Source organism: Symphalangus syndactylus, chromosome 12 (assembly GCF_028878055.3).
Source record: "Symphalangus syndactylus isolate Jambi chromosome 12, NHGRI_mSymSyn1-v2.1_pri, whole genome shotgun sequence".
Classification (NCBI taxonomy): Eukaryota; Metazoa; Chordata; class Mammalia; order Primates; family Hylobatidae; genus Symphalangus; species Symphalangus syndactylus.
In genome coordinates, this window is record NC_072441.2 from 137406107 (window position 1) to 137431007 (window position 24901).

The following is a 24901-nucleotide window of genomic DNA, read 5'->3' on the forward strand; positions in this document are numbered from 1 at the left end:
GAATTATTTTATTTATTTATTTTTTTGAGACAGTCTCGCTCTGTCACCCAGGCTGGAGTGCAGTGGCGCGATCTCGGCTCACTGCAACATCCGCCTCACGGGTTCAAGCGATTCTCCTGCCTCAGTCTCCCGAGTAGCTGAGACTACAGGCGTGTGCCATCACGCCCAGCTAATTTTTTGTATTTTTAGTAGAGACAGGGTTTCCCCGTGTTAGCCAGGATGGTCTTGATCTCCTGACTTCAAGTGATCCGCCCACCTCAGCCTCCCAAAGTGCTGGGATTACAGGCGTGAGCCACCGCACCCAGCCTAATCAGGTTCTTAAAATCTGGGTTTAGTTCCACTGTGAATGGCCTCACTTGGTCCTTCCAGGGGCTACAAGTTCTGTGTGGTTGAATGGATATAGTTCAGTCTTAGTAGCTTTCTCTTATTCTGGGTTAACCATCTCTCTCGTATGAGGAATTTTTACTAGGCCTACAGGTGCTTCTCATGCTCAAATCACAAAAAGGGACCTTTCACCTATACCTCCTCCCTTCATAAGTGAGGAAATTAAGGCCACTGAAGAAATTAGCTTGATTCCAAAGAAACAATAGTGGTCTCAGTCTCTAAGATCCTTGTTTCTGCCACTTCTTTCAACAGTCTTACTCAGATCATTCAGATTCCTCAGAATCCTCTGTTACCTACTGGGATCTGAGACAATAAATGACTTGGTTATGGGGGTGCTTTAGACTCAGGGTGAGGTGACAGAATGAAATTCCCGAAGAGCTGACAAACAAGAAAATAAGGTTTAAGGGTCAGAGAAAAGGTCTTGAAATTCTAACCACAACAGACTGGGCGCGGTGGCTCACGCCTGTAATCCCAGCACTTTGGGAGGCCAAGGCGGGTGGATCACGAGGTCAGGAGTTCAAGACTAGCCTGGCCAAGATGGTGAAACCCTGTCTCTACTAAAAATACAAAGAATTAGCCGGGCGTGGTGGCACACGCCTGTAATCCCAGCTACTCTGGAGGCTGAGGCAGAGAATTGCTTAAACCTGGAGGGGCGGAGGTTGCAGTGAGTCGAGATCGCGCCACTGCACTCCAGCCTGAGCCACAAAGCGAGACTCCGTTGAAAAAAAATCTAACCACAAGGATGAGAGAGACATTAGTTGTCTGAGTCGCTTCATTTCTAGCTAATGAAAGTAGTTGAAAACTTCACAAGGAACAGGAAATAAAGCTGCTGTATTAAAAGGACATACTGCTATCCTTGTCATTAGACACAGATGTCCCACAGTCCAATGAAACGCAACACATCTAAAAGCCAAACTCACCTTGGTTTCCATTCTTCCCAAATATTCATTCCTTCTTTGTGTACCTACTTCAAATGGTTGCATCAGTACCAAATCTTTTCCTTCACTCTCCAAGCCCCCCAAATCCTGTCTCCTTAGATATCTCAATTTCATCTACTGTGCCCTCTGCTGCAATTGTCAGTAAATACACTCAGCAAGCTTGCCTCAATTACTTCAAGTCTACTGTTTCCAATTTCAGCTCCTCAAATCAAGTGAGCACTCCACACTTCAACTGATATATGCCTATAGACTCAAGTCCAAACTCCTTGTTTTCATGATTTAGTTCCTGCTATCTCTACAATGATGTCACTCTCTTGTTCCCCTTTTATTGCCAGCGTATCAAATTATTTGTAGTTTCCTAGAAACATGCCCTCTGAATTTGCTATGTCCTTCATGTTCTGGTTGGCAGATCCTCTCCTTTCTACTCAGCCAACATCTGGACATCCTCTGGGAGCTATCTTGACTTCCACAGCTAATTACTCAATCTCAAAATTTTCTTTCCACAAAAACAAAAATTTTAAGATAAAAAGAACTTTGTTCTGGGATGGGCACAGTGGCTCATGCCTGTAATCCCAGCACTTTGGGAGGCCGAGGAAGGAGAGTAACTTGAACCTGGGAAGGGGAGGTTGCAGTGAGCCAAGACTGCACCATTGCACTCCAGCTTGGGCAACAAGAACGAAACTCCGTCTTAAGAAAAAAAAAAAAAAAAAAAAAAGAACCTTGTTCTGAATGATTTAGCTAGTAAGAAATAAAAAAATTACTGGGGTAAAATGTGAATGGCGTATTTCAGAAAATACAAGTGCAATTTCAGTTTACATGTGGCATGAAAACTCATGATGAGTAAACAACGAATGGGTGAAAAATTGTAATTTATTGAAACTCAACTCAAAAAATATAAGATGCTGTAGTGTACAATATATTACACAAAGCACCCTCAGGTGCACATTCAAGTCAAGTAAGAACTCCATATCCCTTTCCCTAGCCCTCCCACCCTGGGACCTTAGTATTTGTTCCATATACAATCATGCACACTTAATTTGAAAAAGGAAGCCCCAGTATATTTTGATGTATTAATTAGCACCAAACAAGTGTACAGTTCCATTTTTTTAATAAACAAACAAAAAATAAACCCATTCATTAAACCAACTGGAGAGCTAATGGACTCAGCCAATACTGCTGACATAGATATTATACATTCATGTAAATACACAGCCTATTCTACCTAAACAACGGTGTGGCTGCTTCTCAGCCTTTGTTCGAGTTGGCAAATGTCCCCATGTTGCAGTGTTGGAGCCAGTCTGTTACTAAAACAAAATTGCTACTTATGAACTTCCTACACAAAGCTCATCTGTCTTTTTTGTTGGAAATAAGTCTAAAATTGGTGTGGAAAACTTAGATCTTTCAAGAACAACCACTGGCCGAAGATAATGAAGCTGTTTTAAGGCAAGCTCTCCACAGTCTGTTAATGCTTTGTCCAATACAACCCTCAGGTTTTCCAAGGAAGGAACTGTTGTTGTTTCAGCTACTATTAAAGGTGGGATTGCAGTCAGGTTCTCATGAATTGTGGAGTCACTGGAAGAATGAGGTATGTCAACTTCAGGTTCATTGTCATTCACCATATTATTTGCCACAACACTCCCTGTTAAATCATTACTGGACTGTGAAGAACTACTTAATGTTAAGTGCTCTGAAGGCTCCCAATCATCAAAATCATCTTCTTTCTCTTCACTTTCCTGAATAAATTTCAGAAATGAAGATTCAAATCCCATAGGTTTGTAAGTCTTCAAATCAAATGACCGGGGCTGTGAATGTTTCCTAAAATTCTCTTTCGGGACATGGGTTGGATTTTTTACAATGTTTTCTTGCCCTGAACTATGCTGCCTGGTTTCTGATTCTTTGATCCTTGGTAAAGGCAGCTGGAAACTTGTGAAATAAGTCCCATTTTCAGTCCCATTGGGATTAGGTATGGAATTTTCTATTTTACAAGGAGGAGGAGGCTGAACTATATTACACTGTTCCAGGGAAGTGGTTTCTGAACTATGGTTACATTTCAAAGTTCCCCTGTAGAGCAGAGTATCTGCATCAAATACTGAGCTGCTTTCTATGCACCCTTTCTGACCTCCATCCCTTTCACTTGAATAACAGGAATCAGTGTTCTGGATGGGTGCACTACTGTCACCCAGGGAATGGCTGTGTTCTGTGCGCTCTGATTCACAGCTTCTATTTTCTTCTTTCTTTATACAGAGATCTGCTTCAGAAGGGGGTTCCTCCTTAATTTTGGTACCATACTTAACGCAAACAACAAGGTTCTCCATCTGCTGCTCTAAATAGGCACTACTCATCTGATGAGTGCGTTTGTAATGCCTCACAATGCTGCTCTCCAACTTCACCACAGATAAGCATCCTTGAACCATGCAGGGGTACTGTGTGTGCTCAGAGTGCTCCACACACATATGGAGGGCCTCAGCTCTGGTTTTAAAACTTATTGGGGCTTTCTTTTCTTTGATTAAGCCACATTTTTTAGCCTTAGCATTAAATGATTTCCTGGTGGTCTGATGTTCATGCCCCTGAGTGTCAGCTGTTTGACATACCTTTTCACTCCTTAGTAGTCTCTCATTTGCTACTTTCTGGCTTCTAAACAAATCATCATAATAGTCTTTATGTCGGTAATATACATGTTGTGAGTAATTACTGCGATGGGTGAAAATCTGGCCACAGCCATTAAGATCACAATGAATTTCATAATCTGAATGTATCTCCCCTTCAATATTATGCTGTTCCATCAAGTGGTGCTTCAACTTGTTGAATGTATAAAAAACAGCAGGGCACTGAGGCTGGTTACAAGAAAACCTTGCTGCAGATTCAGCTTCGGAAAGTACTTTAGGCTCTTCAATATGGTCTAGGTTATGAGAGTCACTACAGTGCTTAGCAAGAGCTTTGGAACACAGGAAGCGTTTATTACATTCCTTATATTTGCAAGCAAATATCTTTTTACATTTGACAAGTTCCCTTTTGGTTCTTGCTTTGTCTTTCTCTAAACATAACTGTTCTTTGTTGTACTGATGTACAGTTCTGTAATGGCGAATTAAGCCTTTTAGATTGGTGAATGAGGAGTTGCAAGTTTTATGAATACAATGGAATGGTTTGTGGTATTTATTCAAAATATAACACAGATTTCCTTTAGCAACAGTTCGCCTGCTACCTCTGCCCTCTCTTCCTTCTTGTTCTTCTCTATGGCTGCCTATTGGTGATGAAATGTCAGATGTTTTACTTTCTGTTTCTTCACAAGATGATTCCAAATCTGTTTCAGAACTACATTCATCCTTTTTAGGATGACAGTGTGGTTTCTCAGAGTTACTACTGGGATCACCTCCAAGTTCTGCAGAACAATCACCTTTCAACCTATCTACTGAACATGGGCCTTCATGATCACACTTTTCATTATCTAATAGTTTGTGAGTTGCTCTGTCACTGCCAATTTGATGTTTATTTTTATAATGAATCCTAAGGTGTGTTTTTCTTGTAAATGACCTTTGGCAAATATGACATTGAAATGGGGAATACCGATGTTGGAACATGGTTAACTGAAGGACTTTTTCTTTTGAATAATTATGCTTTTTAAGATAATGCATTAACAGAGCCTCTCTGGTCACAAATTCATATTTGCATCCTTGAAGCTCACAGAAAAATGGCTTAGCCGCCAACTGTGCAAGGTACTGACTTGGCATATTTTCATCTTGATTCTGAAAATTAAGGTCTGAGATAGATGAAACTGATTGAAGAGACTTAGCACCACTGGATGGGTACCCCTGCAATGACCCTGAGAAAGATCCATGTGTTATTGAGTTTTTCAAGCTTAGATGTTTCAAGCGTAACAGAAGTTCCAACATGGTATCCTCTGTACAGGGCCTTTTAGAAGCACAAATGGAGGATTCTGAGGAGTAACCTTGATGTTCTCGTTTACATTTAATGTGAATATTGTGATCTAGACCTTCATCTGGGGAGTCACTGTTTGTATCTGAGCAGGGTTTAGGTTCTGCATCCAACTTTTCAGTTGTCTGATTATGTTCATTACCCAAAGAGGGAAACAGATCTTTCGTCTTTATCTTTTTTGGCTTGAAATGGTATGGATGAACCTTCCGTAAATGTTTCTGCATTCCTCTTGCATTTTTGTATGTGGAACCACAGCCATCAAAACCACAGGTAAACTTAGTCCCATCAAAACAAACTGCCATACTGGAACATTTTTCTTTTAAACTGGAGGGCCCAAAGACTTTCTCATTAGATAACAATACATCCTGCATGGTTTCAGAGTGATCTAGTGTGTCAATTAGCTCTTCATTCATTGAAGTTGAAGAGCTATGACTTAACTGATCACTAGAATTACTGTCACTGTTTTCTTTCAGGTTTTCTGCAGTTTCTGTATCTATTTGAGAATTAGCTGATTCTGCACAAAAAAGATCTTCAGGTAAATGTGACTTAGCAGTTTGATTAAGTAGATGGGGCTGATTAATACAATCTTGCTTTTCACCTGTTGCAGACTCCTCAAGTTTCACTGATTTCTTTATGTCTCCATTTGAATTTTCAACATTATGCATTGAGAGGTGATTCTGGTATTCAATTTTGGAGTAATAGAACTTTTTACAGCCAAGAAAGTTGCATGTGTAAGATGCATCCCTAAAGTGTTGTGCTTCATGGTGGTAAAGCTGTCCCAAGTCACTGAAAACAATATTACAGCCATTTAATTCACATTTATAACGCAGATCGTCATGCTTTTGTTTATGGTTAAGTAGTTCATTTACTGATCCAAACCTAGCATAGCAATCTATAGATACACACATATAAGGCTGAGGCCCACAATGCACTTGTTCGTGCTCTCGAAGGTGAAAAGCAGACATAAAATGTCGTCGACAGTAAGTACACTTCTCTCTTCTATTTTTCATATCCAAGTAGTGCTTGGCATTTTCATCATTATTTTGGTGTTCAGCTTTAAGATGCACACTTAAGTATTTAAATTGCTTAAACACACGGGAACAGTCTGTACCGGGACATGGATACAAATCTCTGTCTTGCAGGTGGCAATCTTCTAATTTGCTGAATGTGACATATTCATGAGACTCTCCTTTGGCTTGGTCATTCAATGAATGGTTTTGCTCTGGGATTGCGGAGGGGCTCTTAGGACAAATACCCTTTTGAGAGCCTTTTAACAGTAATTTCTTTTTAGAGCGGTCCCTTCTGCTTGGTGGCATTTTAACATGCTCCATCACATGAGGAACAAACATTTCTTTTCTCTTAAATTTTTTAATACAAACTGGACAGGTGTAAATTCCATCTTCCATATGCATCTTAGAATGATGAAGAATTCTAGCCTCTATACATTCCCGCTTACATAACAAACAGAAAAACTTATACTGAAGCCACCTCTGATATCTTTCAGAAGAGCCAATGGGTTTTTTGTCTCTTTTCTCCTTATGCTGATCTGTCAAATCTCTTCTTCTATATTGTTTATCTTCTTTACCCTCATCATAGTCACTGAGAAATGACTCTAAAACATCTGTGTCATTAATGGACATTTCATAGCCACTTAAATCATCATCAGAATCTGAGGCTTCTTGTCCTAAAAGTTGGTGGCAGTGTCGTTTTAAAGTTTTCCAGTCCCAAAACTCAGGATCAAAAGGCCAGTGGGCTTTTAAAGCTAGTAAGAGCTCACATCGAAGAGAATTTGGAACCGGTGCATTTTCTTCATCAAATTTTTGATCTGGTTGCAAATATAGTTCTTCTAACATATTAAATCCATCCAAACTGGGTTCAATTAAGAATTCCGTAAGCTGACAGGCTCGTCTAACTTCTAAATCTTCTGGTAAAAGACAGGCAATTGTTTTACAAACGGATGCCTTCATTTCCTCATCTTCACTTGATCTGAGTTGAAGAGCTCTGACACACAGTAAAATTGACACCCCAAGACCAGCATCTTGTGCCTGTAAGTAGAAGACGATAAAAAAATTATTTTTTTGCATACAGAAAGATTATATAACTTTCACTGATAAGGAATTTTAGCTTGTAACAACTTTTAGAGTTCCTAAATTTTATCTTAAATCTTTCTTCATGAAAGTTATTTAGATATTTCTTGTCTCAACATGCAAAGAACTGAATTAGATGCTACAACTATGAACAATGTACATTTACTAGGCACTGTGTATTAAAGCAGTTCCTTACTTCCAAGGAATTTATCTGTACCCGAATGCATAAACAATAAATGCATGTGAATCCAAAGAAATTCAGGATAAAAAAGGTCACTGGAGGATTCAAAATAGAATGATGTTGAGTAGAGGGGCAGGGTTTAAAATGGCAGCAACAGGAAACACAGGTATAAATGTGAGTTTAAGATTAAATTCAATTTAAGAAATTCTCTTTGGCCGGGTACGGTGGCTCACGCCTGTAATCCCAGCACTTTGGGAGGCCGAGGCAGGTGTATCACCTGAGTTCGGGAGTTTGAGACCAGCCTGACCAACATGGATAAACCCCGTCTCTACTAAAAATACAAAATTAGCCAGGTGTGATGGTGCATGCCTGTAATCCCAGCTACTCGGGAGGCTGAGGCAGCAGAATCGCTTGAACCCGGGAGGTGGAGGTTGCAGCTGAGCCAAGATCACACCATTGCACTCCAGCCTGGGCAACAAGAGCGAAACTCCGTCTCAAAAAAAAAAAAAAAATTCTCTGTATCATGAACACTTGGATTTTTCAAAACTTCAAAGATAAAATAAATGATCCTCTCCATTTCCTCCTGAAAGAATTTGGTAATTTATAGTCACCGTCACAGGTGTACTGAATCTCAGCTTTCCAGGGAAAAAACAGAAATCAGAAAATCTTGCTATGGCAGCAGGGCAGCAGGTTCTCAGAAACTAGTTTAAAATTAGGAAGACCTGGTCATATGTGATAAAAGCTTGGTACATACAAGATAACTCTTTTTATCTGACAGGCTGAAATAAAATGCGAAAATGACATGAGCAAAGAAAAGCAAGATATGTCAGAGTGGCTTAAAACGCACTGCTATGAGCAGAGACTTTAGAATCAGACTTTGACTGCCTTTGAACCCCAGCTTCACAACAAGTGAAAAGTTCTCAACCTCTAAACTTCAGTTTCCTTATTGGTAAAATGATAACAGTAATGGTAATAACAGATTTTCCTCCTAAGGTTATAAAGATGAAATAATAACGCTGGCACATTGTAGCTATTTAACAGAATATGATGTAAAATAACGGAGTAAATTCCACTGTTTAAATCAGTAAACAATTTGCCAGGCATTTAATTCTGTGTTGGGCATCATTCATTCTAAATGCTGGGAACACAAAGAAATCACTGTCATTGATTTACAGAACCCCTACTACACCCTAGGCACTTATTTGAAATAAACTTTTTTGCACATATTATCCTCATTTTATAGACAAAAAACCCCCAACACTCAGAAGGTTAAGTTGCCCAATGTCACTAACTAGTGAGCAGAGGAGCAAGGACTTAAAAGCATTTAGGCCGGGCACGGTGGCTCACACCTGTAATCCCGACACTTTGGGATGCCGAGGCAGGCACATCATTTGGGGCATGGAGTTTAAGACCAGCATGGCCAACATGGCAAAACCCCATTTCTAATAAAAATACAAACAATTAGCCAGGCATGGTGATGCAGGCCCAAAGCCCCAGCTACTTGGGAGGCTGAGGCATAAGAATCCCTTGAACCTGGGAAGCGGAGGTTGCAGTGAGCTGAGATCACCCCACTGCACGCCAGCTTGGGCAACAGAGTGAGACTCTGTCTCAAAAAAAAAAAAAAAAAAAAAAGATATTTGGCCTGAAGAGTAGAAGAGATGTGGACTGGTAGGTGAAAAGGGAGTGAGTGAGTGTAGAATCCCTTGCAAACTGAGACTCCAACTTTTTTTTCTTTAAAACTAATCAAGCGTAATAGTGAGAAGGGGGGAAAGAGTAGAACAGAGTTCAGTCTTTAACTGTGAACAATCAACTGAGATAACTCCCTACCTTTCAGATGAGCCGAGACTCTAGCTTTTTTGAAAGAGAGGCATTACCTAGCCTATATCAGCTAGGATCTGGTTCTGTTGTGAATGGCAGACATCCCACAACAGTAGTGGCCTACAGAATATAGAAGTTTCTCCCTCTCATTTGGAATGTAGTCCAAGTAAAACAGGCCATGTTGCTTTGGTGGCTCCACAGGACTAGACCATGGGTCTCTTGACTTATTAGGATGATGTGATATAAGTTTATCATTTGTAAGTTAAGAGCAGAGAGGACTTGGGGAAAGTCAGCTAAATTTTAAAATAATTCACAGTTTCTCAACAAGTTACTAACTCCTTTTGGAAGACTGTGAGGTGGACAGCAAAGAATGGCCATTCTTTCTTAAACAACCTAATCTGGCTGGGATGGTAACATTTGAAAAATCACTAACAACACTTTTCAAAGAAAAGTAACCAGAAATACTATTATATATTCTAAACAGATATGCCAAAAAGTTACTGAAAGTAGTGAATAAATTTGAATCAGGATATGGAATGTGGAGCTGAATTTTGAAGAAATTGGTGGGTCTTAAACCAGGAAGGTGAGGGAGAGATCAAGAGTGACTTGGCATACTGTTGCAAGCGCACATAGGATATAGCCAAGTCATTTAATCTTTTTTTTTTTGAGACAGAGTCTCACTCTGTTGCCCAGGCTGGAGTGCAATGGTGTGATCTTGGCTCATTGCAACCTCTGCCTCCCAAGTTCAAGCAGACAGGTGTGGCAGCTTACACCTATAATCCCAGCACTTTGGAAGGCTGAGGTGGGAGAACTGCTTGAGGCCAGGAGTTGAGAACCAGTCTGGGCAACAAAGCAAGACCCTGTATCTACCACTGCTCCCCACCAAAAAAGAAAAAGCCAGGTATAGTGGCACACACCTGTAGTCTCAGCTACTCTGGAGGCTGAGATGGGAGGATTGCTTGAGCCAAGGAGTTTGAGGCTGTAATGAGCTATGATCACACCACTGCACTACAGCTTGGGTGTCTACACCAGCAAGACCTGTCTCAACCAAAAACTGAAAACTAAAGTCAGAGATGGAAGATGTCAGGTTTCACGCACCAACTTGTTGCACCCTTGCTGCCTGAAAATAGAGGCAAAGACTGAGTGTAGTTTCTAGTACCTGAGAACACACCCTGATTGGCAGCCAGCCAGAAAACAGAAACCTTAGTCCTACAACCACAGGAACTGAAATCTGTCAATGATAAGAACAAGCTTTGAAGTGGATTTTCCACAGAGCATCTGATAGAACTTAGCCCGGATAATTACATTTTAGCCAATATGATAATCTTAGAAGAGAATCCTGCCACATTGTGCTGGATTTCTGATTTACAAAACTGAACTGATAAAAATGGACATTGTTTTAAGTATTAATTTTTGTGATGTTATTCAACAATAGAAAATTAGTACCTTTATTAAAGATTTAAACAAAACAAAATGTTCTAATGGCCAGTTATAAAGTAATTGTTTAAACAGGCAAGTTCTATAGTTACCTTGAAATGTTCTTTTTTTAAAAAAAAAAAAAAAAAAAGACCAAGTCTCACTCTGTCGCCTAGGCTGGAGTGCAGCGGTGCAATCTTGGCTCACTGCAACCTCCACCTGCCCCGTTCAAGCGATTCTCCTGCTCAGTCTCCAAAGTAGCTGGGATTACAGGCACCCGCCACCATGCCCGGCTAATTTTTGTATTTTTAGTAGAGACAGGGTTTCACCAGTTGGCCAGGCTGGTCTCAAACTCCTGAGCTCAAGTGATCCACCTGCCTTGGCTTCCCAAAGTGCTGGGATTACAGGCTTGAGCCACCGTGCCTGGCCTCTTAAAATGTTCTTAATGTGACAGGAGACACAACTTCATTCACAGTAATTAGAAATAAATATCACCTAACTTGTTTGACCATCAATTTGTTTCTGATTAATTATAGGAAGTCAATCTGGAGAAACAGTCAGATGTGGTCAATTCCATTAATCTTATTAAAACCCATTATTTCTTATCTTCCTTTAAAGGGAATTTCCTGAGAAGTTATCTTCCCACTCATTTCTTTCCTCCAGCTACAGTTAGCAGAGAAGGCATAAAGTACTCACTTCAGTTTGTATAACTCTAATGAGGCAAAATAAATGCTGCTGCGTTTTAGCTATGACACCAAACTGACGACAGCGCTCCAAAAAAGTATCTAAAGAAGGGTCAATTCTTCTTTGCAGTTTACTCCAAAAAAGAGTCAGTTCCCTATAAAAAAAGAAGATCACGGTAAAACATTTAAAGTAACTGGTATTTGCTGCCCTGCCCCCGGCAACCCAATTTTTTGATCTGTAGAAAGCTGACAGTAGAGAAAACAAAAACTAGATTAAAAGCTGTCTATATTCACCACTGCTTTCTCCCAAACTGATAAAATTGTTAAGAATCCTCCGTAACAATTCCCTGACTTCTCTCTTGTGTTTGGGGGGAAAAATAAAAACAAAACACTACATCCTTAACAGTGGCATTATGAGGTTTTATCCTTCACACTGGTAATTAATATACTGATTGAATTAAGCCCTGTCCTAACAGGCAGAGATAATCAGACATCACTAAACTAAGAACGAAATATATATACAACAAATAGACACTCTAATGGTACACTTCGATACAGTGATCTTAAGGGCCCTTTCCAGATCTAAAATGTCAGGATGCTACTTAGAGCCTGTAGTTTGGAATGGTTAAATACTTCCAGCGAAATAAGTAAAATGGCACTTTTTGGAAATGGCTAAAATACAGGAATCTCACAAAGATTCATTATGGAAACAAAAGGAAAGCTTGAAAATAATAAATTAAACAAAAACATTTAATGGGTAAAACAAGCAAAAAAGCATTAGAAACTCAACAATGCCAAGGATAGAAATGCTAATGAGAATGTAAAATGTGAATGCAAGGAAAGCTAATAGTGAAACTAAAAAGAATGTTATCACTTCTAATAGCAAAACTAAAAAGGCCAGGCATGGCGGGTGGCTCATGCCTGTAATCCTAGCATTTTGGGAGGTGAAGGGGGGCAGATCACTTGAGGTCAGGAGTTCGAAACCAGGCTGGCCAACATGGTGAAACCTTGTCTCTACTAAAAATATAAAACTTAGCTGGGCGTGGTGGTGGACGCCTGTAATCCCAGCTACTTGGGAGGCTGAGAACAGGAGAATCGCTTGAACCCGGGAGGCGGAGGTTGCAGTGAGCTGAGATAGCGCCACTGCACTCCAGCCTAGGCAACAAGGCAGGACTCCATCTCAAAAAAAAAAAAAAACAAAAAAAACACTAAACTAAAAAGAATGCTATCACTTAATACATGTGGCTCTTTTAAGTAAATCAATGGATATTGATTAAATAATTTTCATTTAAAAATCTGTACTTTTTCATAAGCCAATTTAAAAACACTGATATCCTATATTGCTATTAACACAGACTGTTTCCCAGAAAGTTGGCTACAAATCCAAAGCTTAAGAAATGAAAACATGTAATTTAAAGTAAATATATTTAACAGAATTTATTTTCTTGTATTTCTAAAGAGGGAACTGGGGCTCTTGTAAGGTAATTTTTTTTTGAGACAGAGCTTTGCTCTTGTTGCCCAGGCTGGAGTACAATGGCACGATCCTGGCTCACCACAACCTCCAACTCCCAGGTTTAAGCAATTCTCCTGCCTCACCCTCCCAAGTAGCTGGGATTAAAGGCATGTGCCACCACGCCTGGATAATTTTGTATTTTTAGTAGAGATGGGGTTTCTCCATGTTGGTCAGGCTGGTCTCTAACTCCCAACCTCAGGTGATCCGTTTGCCTCGGCCTCCCAAAGTTCTGGGATTACAGGTGTGAGCCACCGTGCCCGGCATAAGGTGAAATTTTTAAGTAGTTATAAAACTTGCTTCAAAGATTGAAATGAATATATGGTGTCTCAAAAGATAAATGACTGGCCGGGCGCGGTGTCTCATGGCTGTAATCCCAGCACTTCGGGAGGCCAAGGCGGGTGGATCACGAGGTCAGGAGTTCAAGACCAGCCTGGCCAACATGGTGAAACCCTGTCTCTACTAAAAATACAAAAATTAGCTGGGTGTGGTGGTGCATGCTTGTAATCCTAGCTACTCAGGAGGCTGAGGCAGGAGAATTGCTTGAACCCGGGAGGTGGAGGTTGCAGTAAGCCAAGATTGCACCACTGAGCTCCAGCCTGGGTGACACAGCAAGACTCTGTCTCAAAAAAGAAAAAAAAAAAAAAAAAAAAAATACATGAATGAAGCTTAACAGGATGGCAAATTTGAGCTATAACAAATACAATTAATTTAAAATGCCTTTAAATATTTGCCTTTATTTGGCTAGTGCTACTTTACTAACCACAAGAAGTGAAAATTGAGATAGGCCAGCTGTGAAAATAGCCACCAGCCAGGCAAGCTGGGATAACTGTTCATTTTAAACACACAATTGCTTTATTCAGATTTAAGCACGTTAAGTAATAAAAACTTTTGTAATCTGTCATATGTATGTGAAATCTGTCCTATTTGAACAGAACAAAAATTATCAAAGCCAGTAAATCCTGATTATAAAGATAAACGAGTAAATGATGTCAGCTATCTAAAATTTACTGCAGGGCTGGGCATGGTGGCTCATGCCTATAACCTCAGCAGAGGATTACTTGAGGCTAGGAGTTCCAGACCAGCCTGAGCAACACAGCAAGACCCTAAAACCAACCAAACAAAAAAAGCTTAGCCACTCTTGGTGGCACACCTGAGGAGGCAGAGGCGGGGGGGCGGGGGGCGGTCATTGAGCCCAGGATTTAAGGCTGCAGTAAGCTGTGATCTCACCAGTATACTCCAACCTGGGTGACAGAGTAATACCTTCTCTCAAATAAAATAAAATTCACTAACTAAAGCCGGGCACACAGGCTCATGCCTGTAATCCCAGATACTTGGAAGGCTGAGGTGGGAGAATCACTTGAGCTCAGGAGTTCAAGGCTGCAGTGAGCTTCGATTTTGCCACTATACTCCAGCCTGGCAACAAAGTTAGGTAAATCCATTAAAGTGGTAAAAGGCAGGTTGAGAATTAAGGTCTCTCAAATAATTTTTTTTTTTTTTTTTGAGATGGGGTCTCACGCTGTTGCCCAGGCTGGAGTGCAATGGCATGATCTTGGCTCACTGCAACCTCCGCCTCCCGGGTTCAAGTGATTCTCCTGCCTCAGCCTCCCTCGAGTAGCTGGGATTACAGGCGACCACCATCACGCCCAGCTAATTTTTGTATTTTTAGAGACGGGGTTTCGCTGTGTTGGCCAGGCTGGTCTTGAACTCCTGACCTCAGGAGATCCGCCCACCTTGTCCTCCCAAAGTGCTGGGATTACATGCATGAGCCACCGCGCCTGGCCTTTTTATTTATTTATTTATTTTTTGAGATGGAGTCTTGTTCTGTTGCCCAGGCTGGAATGCAGTGGCATGATCTCGGCTCACTGCAACCTCTGCCTCCCAAGTTCAAGCAATTCTCCTGCCTCAGCCTCCTGAGTAGCTGGGGACTACAGGCGCACGCAACTATGCCCGGCTAATTTTTGTAATTTTAGTAGAGATGGGGTTTCACCATGTTGGCCAGGCTGGTCTCGAACTCCTGACCTTAAGAGATCCACCCACTTCAGCCTCCCGGAGTACTGGGATTACAGGCTCAAATAATTTTTTTCCTCCCAGATGAAGTCTTGCTCTGTCACCCAGGCTGGAGTGCAGTGGTGCGATCTCGGCTTACTGCAACCTCTGCCACCCAGGTTCAAGCGATTCTCCTGCCTCAGCCTCCCTAGTAGCTGTGATTACAGGTGCCCGCCACCATCCCCGGCTAATTTTTGTATTTTTAGTAGAGACGGGGTTTCAGCATCTTGGCCAGGTTGGTCTTGAACTCCGGAATTCGTGATCCACCCGCCTTGGCCTCCCAAAGTGCTGGAATTACAGGCGTAAACCACCATGCCTGGCCACTCAAATAATTTTTAAAACAGTAAGTCAGAATGTCTAGGGCTTGGTTTATTCCAAATTAAGTATTTCAGGCTCCAAGTATGTTAACTCCAAATAAGCATGATCAAAAATGGGCATTTTATGGTGTATTTTGTAAAAATATTTGCACAGTTATAAATTGATGTAAAATGATTACCCACCCAGATATATAAACATGCCTGAAACCACGACAGCCAGTATGTTACTCATGAGGATGCAAGATGTCACTTCAATCATCCATTCAAATCTGTACACTGGAACACTGAAATCAACATCCAATAGTAACCTACAGCCTGACAGATCAAACATGCACTAGGATAAATTCTTCTTCAATTACTACAATAATGTGACTTTTTTTTAAAAAAGCCAACCACTGAAAATCATGGAAAACGATTCCATTTTATGTATGCTTCCAATGTTCAGATGATCTACTACACCCTTGATTTAGCCCATTACCTAGCTCATTTCAACAAATTATATATAAATTTATAAAAATCGGAAAGGAAATTTAGCTCTGTTAACAGCAAGAAACACATTTTGGTAGGAATTTAGCTACTAAGCAAGAACTTTAAATTACTCTGTGTTTTGGCCAGCGTGGTGGCTCACCTGAGGTCAGGAGCTCGAGACCAACCTGGCCCACATGGTGAAACCCTGTCTCTACTAAAAATACAAAAAATTAGTCAGGCGTGGTGGCTGGCACCTATAATCCCGGCTACTCGGGAGGCTGAGGCAGAGAATCACTTGAACCCGGGAGGCAGAGGTTGCAGTGAGCTGAGATTGCACCATTGCACTGCAGCCTGGGTGACAAGAGCAAAACTCTGTCTCAAAAATAAATAAATACATACATATATATATATACACACACACACATATATACATATATATACATACATATATATATATACACACATATATATATATACACACATACAAACATCACTCTGTGTTTCTACATAGCAAGAAGCCCATGAAGTCCAGTTAACATGTTACACTGAGATTCAGAATTTAGGTATTTTAGGAATGAAGAAAATAAAACTGTGGAATTAAGGGATGATCATCCCCTAAAAAAGACTATTATAGAAAAAAAATTTTTTTAAAGCTATTACAATAATTGACCCCCATGACCTCTTTTCTCTCCCATACAATTCTGTTAAATAAAACACATATGCTAGTCTTCGCCAGTTACTGAGGACACAACTGTGAATTAGACAACATATTGGTTGGTATATCACAGTCTAGCTGGGGCAGAACAGACATGTAACTACATCTGAAGAAATACAAATGTGTTAACACAAAATTTAAGCTTAGACACATTACAGAAAGCAAAGGCCAGTCTATCAAATACTCACTGAAAGCTTACTGTGGAGGTTCAAAGTTCAACTTTATGACTTTAAAATGGCTGCAGTAATTACACCTCTCTATATACAAACATCATCTCACTCAAAATGGTCACCTTTTTCAAATACATGACTATTCCAATTATGTTACCACTGAGAGGCATCTACAGGGAGCTTACTCCTCTAGTACTTCTTTAATTTTCTTCAAGAGCCAAAAATCTTTTCAGGTCAAGATTAATAAATAAGTTAAACAATAACTGCTATAAAGTTTAAAACAGCTTTACTTTTTACTGTGGTTTGTAAATGTCTCTGAGGGAAATTTCTAAAAGAATAAAAAATGTTCTGAGTGACAGTTACATAGTTTTTTGTTTTTGTTTGGGTTTTTGAGACAGCGTCTCATTGTGTCACCCATACTGGAGTGCAGCGGTATGATCTTGGCTCACCACAACCTCCGCTCCCAGGCTCAAGTGATTCTCCTGCCTCAGCCTCCTGAGTAGCTGGGATTATAGGTGCGCACCACCACCATCCGGCTTTATTTATTTATTTATTTTTTTGAGATGGAGTCTCACTCTGTAACCCAGGCTGGAGTGCAATGGCACGCAATCTCGGCTCACTGCAAGCTCCACCTCCCGGGTTCACACCATTCTCCTGCCTCAGCCTTCCGAGTAGCTGGCACTACAGGCAGGCCTGCCACCAGGCTGGCTAATTTTCTGTATTTTTAGTAGAGACAGGGTTTCACCGTGTTAGCCAGGATGGTCTCGATCTCCCGGCCTCGTGATCCGCCTGTCTTGGCCTCCTAAAGTGCTGGGATAACAGGCATGAGCCACCGTGCCCGGCCTCTTTTTTTTTTTTTTTTTTTTTTTTGAGACGGAGTCTTGCTCTGTTGCCCAGGCTGGAGTGCAGTGGCACGATCTCAGCTCACTGCAACCTCCTGCCTCCAGGGTTCTAGCAATTCTCCTGCCTCAGCCTCCAGGGTAGCTGGGATTGCAGGCACACGCCACCACGCCTGGCTAATTTTTGTATTTTAAGTAGAGCTGGATTTTCACCATGTTAGCCAGGCTGGTCTCGAACTCCTGACCTCAAATGATCCACCCGCCTCAGCCTCCCAAATTGCTGGGATTACAGGCGTGAGCTACTGCGCCTGGCCAATAGCTACATAGTTTACGTTTCAAATATTATCTTCAATGGTAACTACACTCAAGAATGATACTCCCAAGAAATAAATTCTAGCATATGTGTTTAAAAATAAGCATGACTACTTTTATTATTATTTTAACTTTATTGTCACATTTAAAAAATACTGATATCTCTCTTATCCAAAATACCACTTAATTTAAAAGCTTTTTTCTAAACAAATACTCCTTATGTCCCACTACCTCAAGCATAACAAAAGAATCTATCTCATATGAACAGAATTCCTGTGATTAATTTTCCTTAGTAAAATTAAATGGTTTTTTTTTTTGTTTTTTTTTTTTGAGACAGAGTCACTCTTGTCTCCTGGGCTGGCTTGACCTCAGCTCACTGCAACCTCTGCCTCCCAGGTTCAAGTGATTCTGGTGCCTCAGGCTCCCAAGTAGCTGGGATTACAGGTGCCTGCCACAATGCCCGGCTAAGTTTTGTATTTTTAGTAGAGATGGGGTTTCACCATATTGGTCAGGCTGGTCTTGAACTCCTGACCTCAGGTGACCCATCCACCTTGGCCTCCCAAAGTGCTGAGATTACAGGCGTGAGCCATGCCTGGCCAAAATTCAATGTTTTATGTTATTCTAATATTCTAACTCCAGCATCCCACTAGCAAAAAAAAAAAAAAGCTTTCGAAAACAATGGAAGGGGAAGAAAAAAAAGATGTGGCCAGGCGCGGTGGCTCACGCCTGTAACCCCAGCACTTTGGGAGACTGAGGCAGTGGATCACAAGGTCAGGAGTTCGAAACCAGCCTGACCAACATGGTGAAACCCAGTCTCTACCAAAAATACAAAAATTAGTTGGGCGTGGCGGTGTGCACCTGTAATCCCAGCTATTCGGGAGGCGGAGGTTGCAGTAAGCCGAGATCACACCACTGCACTCCAGCCTGGGTGACAGATCAAGACTTCATCTCAAAAAAAAAAAAAAAAAGATGCGATTGCTCCTTGAATTGAAAGAAGCTTCCTTTTAACAAAGTGTGAAATGACTAAGATTTTCTTTCCTTTACTCATTATGGCTCCTGAGGAGGCCACAAAGGGAACTCTCTGTTAATCTCTTCCTGCTACAGAAGAACAGCATTAATCCTAGAGCCACTAACAGCTCTGGAAGAGTAAATGGTGGCTGACTGAAGAAGGGGAGAAAAATTTTAAACACAAACTATAACACATTCTATATATGATTTATTATTTGTATTGAAAACCTAGCTATAATGGTGGATATTTTTTCATTATAAAGAAATTATATTTAAGTCCCTATCCCACTATCTCCTTTCTCACAGGAGGTATAACTCTGGCAGAGTGGATTTGGTGGTAAAAAACGACAATTTGAATTTTGGCCTATGCCAAGAAAACAAGTATACAGAAGAAAAGCACTGGATTAGAAGTCTAAAACCTGGGCTTGAATCTCAGCTCTCCCACTTTAGCCTTGAGACCATGGACAATTACAAGTTTTCTCTGGTCCCTGTGATCCCCCCACTGCCTCACCTGTACAATGATTATTATGAGGACTGGGTGAGATTACAGTACACAAAATTTCTACATAAAATAATAAACAGAAAGAAATATAGTAACATACAATGGTATTAACCATAAAACTATAAAAATAGACAGACGATCCAGAGGGAGATCAATGAGGGCTGAAGTACACAAAAGGCTTTACTAGGTTTTCCTATAAACAAAATGCTCATTTCCAATTTTAAGCCATCCTTAGGTTCTGAAATACTCAGAGCTCCTCTAATCAAGATAATGCAAATCCAACCCATTCTTAGAATTAAATCTCAAATATTACTTCCTCCCTGACACCTTTAATAATCTGGTATACAGTGAGCACCTCTGTCTGATCTCCTATAGCATTATCCATACCACTAATCTGATACTTACTGACAGAGAGTCTTACATTTTAGAGGTTTCCTGTGTATCAGGTTTGTCCCTTTGGCCTAAATAGATTCAATACAGTTAGAATGAAAGAACCACGGATACACTTACTGTTTCCTTTTTAGCAACTAAGTATTCTGTAGGCAAACAAGATATAAATTGAATTAAAACCAAAATAATGCAATTCAACTATATAGTTCCAATGTTGCAAAAGAGATTACTATTCAAATGAATTTCCTTTTTTAGTGCTAGTTTGACCTAGAAACCTAGATAATTTGATCCTTTTCATTTGTGGGTTCCCAAGTAAGAATGGGGAGTGACTACCCAGAAGATACTAAAAAAATGAAAAGAAAAACAATCTAACACAGGTTTGTTTCATATTGACAAAATTTTATCGTCAAGGTAGAAGATATATTGGAGTTAACAGACAACCCGTTATGGGATGATCAAGAGGAACATTTTACCTTTTCTTGACTAGATTAAACCAATGATATTTTTAATTAAATGGTTGTGTGTGGAAGCAAGAAGCTATTCACAGGTCATGCTAGGTTTTAAATTAGAAACAAATTAACATTTTACATAAACCCTAAATGCTATACTATGTACCAACAAATAAAAGAGTGCAAAACTGAATATACTTACCAAGAACAATATACACTTGCAGTTTGGAGCTGCTGGGTAAGGTAAGTCGTACAAAGAACAAATGCTGTGTTATCCTGCCCCTCAGATTCCAGATTACAAATGATGTCTAGTACTTCCTTGCAGTCGACCTTTGCAATCTATCAAAAATGAGATGACTAAGTCAAAAAGAAAATGGTGACTTTTCAGTAAACTTTGTTATATAATGTGAAACTTCTTAATGAGGCAAAACTTAGAGACATAATTTTCTCCTGCTAATGAATGAGTCTTCTGGCATGAAAATTTCACATAAGAAAATATTAAAGAAGGGAACAGACACTATAAGGAAGTTCTACTACAGTCTCAGTACAGATAACAACATTTTTGCAGTTTAAAAAAATTACTTACAAACACTGCTACAATATAGATGAGTCAAATTATATATAATAATCTCAGGTTATTTTTACCTGAAGTATTACTATCTTTTTTTTTTTCTTTCCTGTTCCTGTCTTCCCCTAGCATCTATGACCACAGTTGGGTCACTCTGGTTACAGATAGTAAAACATATGGCTTATCCTCAATGTCAGTGGGGCTAAAGGAGGCCAGTTCAGGAACTGTTTTAAATACAAATGCTACATTAACAACATTTTTTCATAGAAGGAAAATATCTAGTGTATTAATGAGTTTTTCAGACCATCAAAACCCTTTTTAGAAATACATCTTTTCATTTATATGACTTAAGTCTTAAAAAAACTAATAAAAACCCTCTGGACAAATCAGTCAAATTTTTCTGGGGCTCCTTTCCTACACTGAAAAAGAGTATAAAACAAGTGAACTAGACTTTAAAGACCCTTTCTCTTTTTTTTTTTTTTTTTTTTTTTTTTTTGATACGGAGTCTTGCTCTGTCGCCCAGGCTGGAGTGCAGTGGCGTGATCTCGGCTCGCTGCAACCTCCGACTTCCAGGTTCACGCCATTCTCCTGCCTCAGCCTCCTGAGTAGTCACAGGCGCCTGCCACCGCGCCTGGTTAATTTTTTATATTTTCAGTAGACAGGGTTTCACCGTGTTAGCCAGGATGGTCTCGATCTCCTGACCTCGTGTTCTGCCCGCCTCGGCCTCCCAAAGTGCTGGGATTACAGCCGTGAACCACCGCGCCCGGCCTTTTTTTTTTTTTTTTTTTGCATCAGAGCAAATGAGGTAAACAGCTCATCTCCTCCAGAGTGCTATGCAGTTACAAGGGGGTGGTTCTAAGGCTCTAATTTTAGTCATCTCTTCAGGTAGGTGCAGAAAGGCTTTTTTTAAAGCTCAGCTCAAATGTTATTTTCTTACAGAATCCTTTCCTAACTTCTAAGGTCATGTTATTTGGTTCGCTGTCAAACACTCTCAAATTTCTCCTTTGTAGCACTTATTTCTAGAACTTTTTTTTATTTTTTCAAGTAAGTTTTACTGTATTATCTTGTTTTTTGTCATATCTCAACATGACAAATCTGTAAGACCGGCAAGGCAGGCAATATTATTTCTATTTCACAAATAAAAAATGAGTCCAAAGTTCATTTTTAAATTAAAAATGTATAAATTGGGCTATTTATTCTGCCTTGGGCCAACATTTAACCTACTCATACTGGCCTTTACCTTTTATTATTTTTAGTTTTGTTTTTTTTTTTCTTTTTTTAAGACAGTGTCTTAATCTGTTGCCAAGGCTGCAGTGCAGTTAGGGTAATCACGGCTCACGGAAGGTTCCACGCTTCTGGGCTCAAGCGATCCTCCTGCCTCAGTTTCTCAAGTAGTGGGGACCACAGGTCCCAGTTTTTTTCTTTTCTTTTTTTTTTTTTTTAAATTTTTGTAGAGATGAGGTCTCACTATGCTGCCCAGGCTGGTCTCAAACTCCTGGCCTCCAGTGATCCCTCCTGCCTCAGCCTCTCAAAGTGTTGGGATTATAGGCATGAGCCAACACCCTGGCCCTATTATTTTACTTTTTTATGCACTTTCACTATGGCTCTATAGCTAGACTATAAACTTGAGGACAAGAGCACAGCTCTATAAATAATATCCCAAATCCACTGTAAACAAATCCTGTAAGAAGAAAAATAGCCGTATCAAAATGTATGTGCCTAGCAAAGCAGTGCCATTTGCTAAATACCTGCACTGTGCTAAGTACTTGAGATGCAAGCCAATCTAATTTTTGCCCTAATGGATATCACAGTCTAGTCAGGGTTATTAGTAAGGAAGCAGTTACTAAGAATTAAATAGCTATAATGAGAGAGTATACTTTTTAAAAATCCCTTTGGTAAGAAGAATCTAACCCAAATTTGGGGACCAAAAAAGACTTTCTGGGTAAAGTGGCACCTAAGATGAGTAGGAATGAATGAGTAGGAATAAGCCATGGGAAAGAGAGAGTGAACTGAGAAAGATACTCCAGGACAAGAAGAAAAACACACGCAGTGGCCTAATAAATAAGAGTGAGCATGGCATAGAAATAGAAATAAAATATTTCAGTATAGTTGTGGGTAACCCGGCAATACTGTGGGAGCATCAACTCTTGAGAGTTGCTAGGAGTAGAAGCACTTTTGTTTTTCTTTTTTTTTCTTTTTTGAGACAGAGTCTCGCTCTGTTGCCCAGGCTGGACTGCAGTGGCATGATCTCGGCTCACTGCAACCTCTGCCTCCCAGGTTCAAGTGATTCTCCTGTCTCAGCCTCCCGAGTAGCTGGGATTACTACACCACGCCCGGCTAATTTTTTATATTTTTAGTTTCAGTATGTTAGCCAGGATGGTCTCGATCTCCTGACCTCATGATCTGCCTGCCTCAGCCTCCCAAAGTGCTGGGATTACAGGCGTGAGCCACCACACCTGGCCAGTATTTCTGTTTTTCTATTATCATTACCTCTATGCCTTCTAAGTTACCACAGGGATTGTTGGTAAACATGCTCCTGCACTGGCCTAAACAAGCAAAGTTTAACTTTCTCTACCAACATCTCAAATTAAACTTAACTTTCTCCAATGATGCATTTTCAGCAAATACTAACATTCTTTTAATTAGCTCTTAATATTGCTGTTTACCTGGCATTTTAAAATACACGAATATGCCTGATAATGAAATTTCTCATCAGGAGGTTCTTAACTCCTAAGCATGGTATCTCACACACACATTTTCATTACCTATTAACTTGACTGTTTTACTTCCATCAAGGTTTCAATTGTGAAGGCGGAACTAGTTTATAGTGGGGGCTTTGTATAAGCTTCCAATTCAAAAGCTCATTTGCCTTGCACCCACTTATCTGAGCTAATAACAGGAATATCACTCTAGATTTATTTTCCACTTTCATTTAACTAAATGAGACATCTGATCATTTTTACAAATGAGAAAAACTGAAGCCAGAGTTTTTTCATATCTGTTATCTGTTCCTCCTTATAGACTCTAAATCCCTTGAAAGCAGGTACTAGATCTTCTTTTATACTTTCATCCCCCTTAGCACCTGTTTTAGGATCTTTACATGACAAGCACTCAGTTAATATCCTTTGACTTGAAGAGAATCTCAGTATTATGCCCCAAATACCTGTACCTTCTTGAATATAGAGGAAAAAAGATACAATAAAGAAATAAAAGTAAATAAATAACTGAAAAAATTCATGTAAATTAAAATAACACCTCACTAATAAAATATGGTTATACTACTTGTCCTCAGTCTTTTGCAATAAATACCTAAGACCACACTAAAACACAAATATATGCCACAAAATACTTCTCAGCTAAAGTAAATTAAAATGAAGGTCACCAACAAGCTTTTGAGAGTTTTAATGAGTATCTAGGAAACATCTTATACTTAGATACTGAAACAATTTTTTGTTCTTAAATATAATTTCTAGTCCTGGGGCTTACAATTCTATAGCTGTTAAGACAAACTGAACACGTGTTTCAAATAATCAATTATGTTTACTAACTATTTTACCACTAAAATGTAAGTTCCCTGAGGGCAAAAGTCTGTGTCTTTCACCACTGTATCTACAGTGCCTACAACAGTGCCAGGCCCATGAATGAACATCAATAACTATTTGTTAGAATGAAAAATAACTAAGATAAATAACATGCAGAATAAATGGGACAGAAGACTGAAGACAGGAAGAATAATATCGACTGAAGTAAGACACAAAGATTCCAAGGAAAAGAATTCTTGGGGAGATAGCAGACTCTAGATGGACAGGGGAGAGTGTAGCCCAAAAATAAAACGCTGGAATGGGCAAACTAATTAATTGTGGCATTTGAGGAGGGAAATTGAGAGTAATTGTGGCATGTGAGGAGGGAAAAGGTTATCTGATGTAACGTCAACGAGTGATGTCACGTAGCTGACATTCAGTGAATGAAAGGTTAAATTAAACAAGTTTAGAGACTTAGGATAGAGCTAAATCATACACTGGGGGAAAGACAGACTGAATAAGGCCATGTCACAGAGTTGTGCAGTTTTGCATGGCACAAAAGTAACCAGCCAAAGGAGTTAGTGGGAGCTGAAATTCAGTCCACCTGTCAAGCCCTAATGAGGCTTTTGCCCTCAGAAGACGG

At 39.9% G+C, this 24901-nt stretch overlaps 1 protein-coding gene across 4 annotated transcripts in view; it reads right to left on the reverse strand.

Annotated features, from left to right (window-relative positions):
- Positions 1 to 2174: 2174 nt before the first annotated feature.
- Positions 2175 to 24901, reverse strand: part of RLF (RLF zinc finger) — a 79729-nt gene continuing 57002 nt past the window's right edge. For 2 of the 4 annotated variants that reach the window (XM_055255062.2, XM_055255063.2), the window contains 3 exons: positions 20372 to 20508; positions 11454 to 11595; positions 2175 to 7300 (listed from right to left, as the gene is read on the reverse strand). In XM_055255062.2, the coding sequence (XP_055111037.1) occupies positions 2645 to 7300; positions 11454 to 11595; positions 20372 to 20508 (4935 nt within the window). In that variant the 3' untranslated portion in view covers positions 2175 to 2644. Of the gene's footprint in view, positions 7301 to 11453; positions 19867 to 20371; positions 20509 to 24901 lie in introns of those variants that run through there. The other 2 variants (XR_010117712.1, XM_063627778.1) reach the window with 2 other exon arrangements.